Source organism: Calliopsis andreniformis, unplaced genomic scaffold, assembly GCF_051401765.1.
Source record: "Calliopsis andreniformis isolate RMS-2024a unplaced genomic scaffold, iyCalAndr_principal scaffold0063, whole genome shotgun sequence".
NCBI lineage: Eukaryota > Metazoa > Arthropoda > Insecta > Hymenoptera > Andrenidae > Calliopsis > Calliopsis andreniformis.
This window is the reverse complement of record NW_027480472.1, coordinates 3,178,038-3,186,005: the sequence shown is the minus strand read 5'-3', so window position 1 is coordinate 3,186,005 and position 7,968 is coordinate 3,178,038. Positions and strand designations below refer to the sequence as shown.

Here is a 7,968-nt window from a genome sequence, read left to right as displayed (position 1 = left end):
GTTATGGTCATTTCTACGTTCCGGGCAACCTAGGCTTCACCCCAGGGCGTTGTTCCACCAGATCGAATAGTTAGGGCCTAAGAAGCGAACGCCAGCAGCATAAAATACAATATAAATACAACAGTTTTTCCATCATATAAAACGAGTAATTGGAACCAGTATGAAAGTTGTGGTCATTTCTACTGTTTAAAATACATTTAAATTTCGAAGCATCGTTTCGTCCGCGAGAATCGCAGTACGTTAACGTGCTGTGACCGACCGAAGGTCGCCTTCGGTAGGAAATTCAGTTGCGTTGACAATAAACTCGGTACATTCGAATTGCGACTCGTTTTTTCATCCGATGCGGTTGAAGTTCGAACAGGTGAGCGATTACGATCAGCTGTTTGAATCTCAGGCCCGAGAACGAGTGGGGGTATCGGAGCCTGACAAAGAGAGAGAGCAAAATCGGTACATTAGACAAAGAGAGACAATGATAAGCGAGCGCCGCGTAGCGGATTTTCGGGGACTCCGCGATTTTCGCGGAGCGTCTCGCGCTCGCATGTCGAAGTCAGTCTTGCACCGAACGCTCGCACGGTAGCAAGGAACAGCATTATAGAAGAGTCTACTGAGTTAGGAAATTTGGGCACCAAGTTCCTTAGCTCTTGACGCCTTCTACGCTGTATTATCGCACTACAGCTCGCCATAGCTCCCTTCGAGAACCACGTATTACACGTGCGAAGGCAAAGCGATTGTTTAGTCGCGATAAATTTAAAAGACGAGTAACTGCGCTCTTGGAATCGGTGGCTACCCCGATTCCCTGAGCTTGCTATTCGTCGGAGGAGCAATCAAGACCTCTTCTTGGTTGAGCCCCGATATTGGCACCAACAGAGAGGGTAAACGTAAGTGTATCACCTCTGCGTTGCCCGTGTTGTGTCACCCGTTTAGTAGCAGCCCGCGTACGACGAATAGATGCGTACGTTGCGGTGAACGGTGAGTGCTACAACCTCTGGCCTTTATCCGCCGCCAAGGCTAGCTAAAGCTAGTACCGAGGGTCGAACGCTCGCGAATCTCGGCTTACAACCGTGATTCGCACGAGGCAAGCCTTCTTGGAAGGCAGGTTGAGCAGAGAAAAGGAGGATCCCTCCTCTCTGCACACTCGTCTGCCGACGCTTTCTTCAGAGCGAAGAAACGTCGGTATTACAGTCCACTACATTACCTTAACGATACGTCAAGGTACTGCTCCCCCCTCCACGTAGGCTCGTTTCGAAGCCTGGAGTCGGGAAGACAACGGTTTGGCTTGAAAGCAATACGCTCGCTGACCAGTGCGGTTTCGCCGCTCTTTTCTTTTCCAGACGCCAGCGTCGCTAAGGGACACCGGCCGGCGTCAGTCCAAGGGACCCTTCCCTAAGATTTTGGTCGAAGACCCCCAACTAAACTAAAAAATAAACGTCGTATTTAAGTCCTTTTTAGGGCCGACTCAAATTTAATTAAGTGTACAATTTTTTTCTTGACACCCTTCTCTCAACCACCCAATCCGGACCCCGTTAGATCCCTGAATTTTCAGCGATTCTAACATAAGGTCCTTCGAGCCGGATTCGGTTGAGAAAGGGCAAGGAAAAGTTGTATTAGCTTCTCTTCAGGTCGAATTTCGAGTAGCGTTTACCTCTCGAATCGTACCACCATGTCCACTCCCCAAAGAGAACAGGCGCTTTCGCCCAGCCTCGAGAGTGACATGGAGGATATCGTCTCGCGAGTCAGAGGTTTGACCCGACTCGTGACGAATCTGAAGAAGAAAGGACGAAGTAGTTTTACTATCTTCCTCCTGAAAGAAAAGCTAAACTATGCCACGGAAGTGTGGAGGGACGTGCTCGAGCGAGTTAGTCGTCTCAAACAGGGCATTCCCCTCCATCACCGTAAAGGTATACCCTTCTTCGATCAGGAGGTGCTTCAGGACGCCGAGGACACGTTCCACGAGGTCCAGGATTTCCTAATGACGGAAATCGCACAACTGGTCGAAGCGAAGGAGCGGGTTGAGTTGGGTATTAACCAACGTAAAGCCGAGGGTGCCGGCTTTGACAACACGCAGATTCCAGTCGAGTTGCCTAAGCAAAGCCTTCCAAAGTTCAGCGGTGATTCCAGAAAGTGGAGACACTTTGAGGATCTATTCACCGCTGGCGTGAAGAATAACCAACGGTTGTCCGACGCACAGCGGTTGCAATATTTGAACGCGTGCTTGGAAGGTGAGGCTCTCGCGACGATCGCCGAATTTGAAATTGCGGATCGCAATTTCAGCGAGGCGTGGGACGCCCTGAAGAAACGATTCGGGAACCCACGCACAATTATTACTCAGCTTCTTGAGACCTTACGGAAGCTGAGAATGATAAAAAAAGGCGATCTGCCCAGCTTCCAGCAAGTCACAGTGAGCTGGAGACAGACGCTCGCTGCGCTCAAGAGATTGGGGCGCCCTACTAAAGAGTGGAGTGACGTGCTGGTCATTCTCATAAAAGAGAAGCTGGAAGCAGCCCTGCAGTGGGAGTGGGAAATGTCTATCCAATCGGACACGGACTTCCCGTCGTTTGACGACATGATGAAGTTCCTTGACGGACAGGAGCGCGCGTTGGTGGCATTGGAACACCAACGATGCAACGCAAAGGCGGAAGTCACGCCGAAATCTCGCATACGGCAGCATAACGCCGTGGTCGAGAATGCTCCCCCTACTCCCGAAAAGTGCGTGTTTTGTGAACAACCGCACGTAGTTGCTACGTGCAAAAAGTTCAAGACACTTTCGCCGGAACAGCGGTTTCAATACATGAAGAATAATCAGTATTGTATAAACTGCTTGGCGTCAACGCACACGGTGACACACTGTCGAACCAGCGTGTCATGTAAACAGTGTAACGGACGACATCATACCATCCTGCACTTTGATACACAGAAAGTCGGCACAAGTAACCGTCGTACGACGAACAAGCCAAATCAGGGCAAGCGGGAAGCGGGACGGAGCAACGTTCCTGCGCGCAGTCCTGTACAGGCAAACGTAAACACGAATTCTCGTGCTTCTACGTCAGCCGACAACGTTGCGTCTCACTGTGGTGCGACAGAGAGCGTAACGGGATCTGTGTTTCTGGCGACAGCTGATGTGCGAGTCTATGGAAAGGGAGGTACGTCGCGTATCGCGCGTGCACTCATTGATCAGGGATCTGAGGCCTCCTTCATAACAGCGAGTCTGGTGAATGATCTACGACTCGCGCGAAGGAAAACCCAAGCCATGGTAACCGGCTTGGGGGGCGGAAAGACCCATGAGATTACGCACAGCGCGGACATTAGATTCGGGTCAACACGGTGCACTGCACAGGCGTTCCGCACTAGTGCATACATCGTCCCGAAAATTACGTCCTACGTTCCACCGTCGGTTCGCATCTCAGATGCTGAGATCTTAAGTGAACTGACGCTTGCAGATCCAGACCCTGCATCTGATCGACCGATTGAGGTGCTCATCGGTGCAGAGGTGTACGCCAGTATTATTCGACGAGGATTCCGTCGAATAAACAAAACAGGACCGATCGCACAGGAGACGGCCTTGGGCTGGATCCTGTCTGGGCCGATCGACGCAGCAAACTCTTCCCCAAATCCCGTGAGGACGCTGCACTGCAGCGTCCTTGAATCGTTGGACAAGGCGATACGGCGATTCTGGGAGATAGAGGAGGTGCCCTCGACCTTGGTGAACACTAAAGCCGAGGACGAATGCGAAGAGCACTTCGTAAAAACCGTCGCGCGAGACGCGACGGGAAGGTTTATAGTTCGGTTGCCCTTTAACCATTCGAACCCGGACGAGCTGTTGGGCGATTCTCTCCCAATAGCTCTCTCCGCGTTGACAAGGTTGAGGAGAAAACTGGACCTGAACCAAACCCTCGTGAAGGAATACAGTGAGTTTCTCACTGAATACGAGTCGTTAAATCATATGACTCGGCTCGAGTCAGTCGATAACATGCGACTCTATATCCCTCACCGAGCGGTTATTCGCACGGAGAGCGCTACGACGAAGCTGCGCGTCGTGTTTAACGCCTCCAGCAAAACAGCGGGCGGACGCTCGCTGAACGACCTCCTCCACGTAGGTCCAAAATTACAGACTGATATCACCGCCGTATTAACGAGGTGGCGTCTGTACGAATACGTGTTAGTAGCGGATATCGAGAAGATGTTTAGACAAATTCTCGTAGCTAAAGAGGATCGTCGCTTTCAATGCATCGTATGGCGCACCCCCTCGACCGAGCGACTTATCGCTTACGAGTTGAATACCGTCACATACGGTACGGCGTGCGCTCCATACCTTTCGATGCGAACACTTCTCGAGCTGAAAAAACAGGACGGCGACCGGTACCCGCTCGCCGCGCCTGTCCTCGAGAAGGACGTCTACGTAGACGATGTGTTTATGGGAGCTCCCGACAAACCGTTGTTGGAGAGAATCCGTAAACAAACGTGCGAGCTCCTACAGCGAGGTGGATTTAACCTTCGCAAGTGGGCTGGAAATTCGTCAGATTTGTTACGAAATATTCCACAGAGCTCGCACTCACACGCAGTCGACCTTAATTTGTTTGACGATTCAGAATTAAAGGTACTCGGTCTGCGATGGATACCATCTGGAGATTTTTTCTATTTCAATCTGCAACGGTTTCAACCGTCTGCAACACCGATAACAAAGCGCACTTTGTTTTCGGAGATTGCGAAACTGTACGATCCCCTCGGCTGGCTTTCGCCAGTTATGATCCGTGCGAAAATTTTGATGCAAGCCCAGTGGCTGGAAAAAATCCAGTGGGACGAGCACGTTTCCGCGGAGACGCACAAAATGTGGAACACATTTTGTGTCGATTGGAACAGATTGAACGATTGGAAATTACCCAGATGGATCCGATACGGAGCCGATGCAATCTCTGTGGAGCTCCATGGATTTTGTGACGCATCACTCGCTGCCTATTCCGCCGTCACCTACTTGAGAGTGACGACGGTGAACAATGAAGTGTTTACGTCACTTCTAATGGCAAAAACGCGAGTGGCTCCGATCAAAACGCAGTCGATCCCAGTTCTTGAATTGAACGGGGCCGTACTGCTCGCTGAGCTTATCGTGCATCTGAGAAAGTCGCTCTCACTGCCGATCGATCGTGTTGTCTGTTGGACAGATTCTACGATCGCCCTCGCTTGGCTTAAAAAACACCCATCGACATGGACGGTTGTGGTAGCCAACCGCGTGTCAAAAATCCAAACGTCTCTTCCGAGCGCTGAATGGCGTTACGTTCCAACACGCTCAAATCCCGCGGATTTAAATTCGCGTGGGATAGAGGCTGCAGATTTTCTGCAGTCGAGACTGTGGATGTTTGGACCAGGGTGGCTGAGCGGACCGGAAGTGGAGTGGCCAGCGATGCCAGCTTCCGTGGAGACCACTGAAAGCAAGCGCATAGCGCATGCACATGTAACGACTCCGAAACCGGAATGGAAATTTCTGTTCCGATTTCAAACGTGGAGAAAACTGTTGCGTGTAACGGCGTATTGTCTTCGCTGGCGAAAACAAACACGCGCCGAACAGGGGTCACCCGACAGTCGAGTAATCGAGGCGTCAGAATTGCGAATCGCAACTGAACGTATCGTGCGTCACATACAAGGCACGCATTTCTCAGAAGAGTACCGGTGCTTGAAAAAACGCCGAGGAATACCTGAGAAATCTCCGCTAAAAAGCCTAAACCCTTTTCTCGACGAAAATGACGTCTTGAGGGTTGGCGGACGACTGGAGAACGCGACGCTTGCATGGGAAACCAAGCACCCGATAATACTGCCGAAACATTATGTGTCAACACTCATAATCCGGCAGTGCCACGTGGATACGTTGCACGGGGGCTTGCAGCTGACCTTGCATACTGTGAGGCAAAGCTACTGGATTCTCGGCTGCCGAAACGCAGCGAAGACGGTTATAAACAAATGCATGCGATGCGTGAGATGGCGAAGCAGCGCCTCCACGCAAATAATGCAGCATTTGATACCGGAACGCTGCAGGCCTGCAAAGGCCTTCGACAACTGCGGAGTGGACTACGCGGGGCCTTACCGTGTCCGCGACTCCGCTGGTCGAGGAAAGACGGCTCACAAAGCGTACATCGCGGTGTTCGTTTGTTACGCCACGCGCGCCGTCCACATCGAGCTCGTCCATGATTACACGACGAGCGCGTTTTTAGCTGCACTCGATCGGTTCGTAGCTAGACGTGGTATACCGTCTTGCATTTTTAGCGATAATGGCACCAATTTCGTTGGGGCCGATCGAGAGTTACGTAAGCAGTTCTGTGAGGCGTTTTCCTCCACAGAAATGCAAAACAAATGCAGCTCTATGGGGATAAGGTGGAGGTTTAACCCCCCCAGCGCTCCTCATTTCGGTGGAATGCAGGAAGCCGGCGTAAAATCGGTGAAACACCATTTAAAGCGCACACTGGGTGAATTCACGCCGACGGGAGAGGAAATGCAGACGCTTCTCTGCAAGATCGAAGCGAGTCTCAACTCGCGACCGATCGCCCCCCTGAGTGACCACCCAGATGATTATGCGCCTCTGACGCCCGGGCATTTCCTGACAGGAGGTCCGCTAAATGCGATTCCGCTGCAATCGGTGGAAACTGAAAAACTCTCGCGACTATCGCGGTGGAGAGCGATTCAAAAATTTCACGAGCAGCTTTGGAGGCACTGGACGCGAGATTATCTCACGCACCTCCAAAATCGCTATAAGTGGCGCACCACCCAACTGCAACTGCAACCAGGGGATCTGGTGTTAGTGCAGAATCCTCTTCTCCCCCCTAATCAGTGGGAAATGGGGAGAATTGAGGAGGTGTTCCCGGGTAAGGACGAAAATGTACGGGTGGTAAAAGTCCGTACAGCAAAGTCCACATATACACGTCCGATTACAAGGATGTGTAAGTTACCCGTGGATGAGCCTGCTGCGGCGACGGTTGCCGAGGTCGAGCAGGCGAAATAAACACCGGACAAAATTCGGTAAAGGCCGAACGAGACAAAGGTGAGGGCAACCGTTCTATTTGAAAAGACAAACGGTCACGAACCCCCCTTTGGCTCCCGGCCCCCTTGACAGTCCAGGGAGGGGAGATGAGGTACTTCTCTCTCTCTCTCTCCAAGGGAAGAGCGCCCCCCGCGAACTCGCGGGCGCCGCCGAAATTTGATCCGATCGCAGCCGGTTGACGATCATTAGTCAAGCAACAATGGCAAGCGATAAGGCAATATCGGCGAGCTTCGACCGCTGCATGCGGATCGGCGAGGAGGCCCTCACCACCGTCGCCCCGCCGGACCAAGGAAGTGCGCCCGCGAGTGGACCACCCACGCCGGAAGATTGGGAATTAAAGCTGGGGACGGAAATATATAAAGTTCCTGGGCATATACCGACCACCACCCGGCGATATCGTATACCGGCAACGGGAGGACGATATTTGGTCAAATGGAATAAGGAGGGCCTACTTACGTCCCTGCTCTGGAAAGAGCAGGGAGGGAAGCCGCAGGAAGGAGCTGCAGCACCGAGGCAGCAGGCTGGCCCTTCGGCTGGCCCTTCGGCTGGCCCTTCGGCTGGCACTTCGGCTGGCCCTTCGGCTGGCCCCTCCAAGGGGGTCAACAAACGACGGAGGAAGAGGGCGGAACGGCGGGTCGCCACCCCCGCAGCCGGTCAACCAACGTCCACCGTCGCGGCCGGATCGAGGCCCCCAGCACCGACGCCCCCATCGGCACGAGCAACCCGACACCCGCCCGGGGCTTTGGAACAAATGACCCGAACGGCCATCGGGGTGGCCATCGAAACGTCGATGCGTTTTCTCCGGGGCCACCCAGGGTTTTCTCAACCTAGTGCAAAGTAAGTTCAATTAAATTTTGTTTGATTGAATTTTTGCGAAGCGCCGTGAGTGAGTTCATCTCAATTGAACTCCACTTGCGGTACTTTGCTCTCTCTCTTTTGATCGC

The 7,968-nt window shown here is 52.6% G+C and overlaps 1 protein-coding gene across 1 annotated transcript; it reads left to right on the top strand.

Moving 5' to 3' along the window:
* Positions 1–1,660: 1,660 nt before the first annotated feature.
* On the top strand, positions 1,661–6,985 carry LOC143187573 (uncharacterized). The gene has a single exon (XM_076391802.1). It carries the CDS (start codon positions 1,661–1,663, stop codon positions 6,983–6,985), a length of 5,325 nt encoding a protein of 1,774 aa, XP_076247917.1.
* The last annotated feature ends 983 nt before the right edge of the window (positions 6,986–7,968 follow it).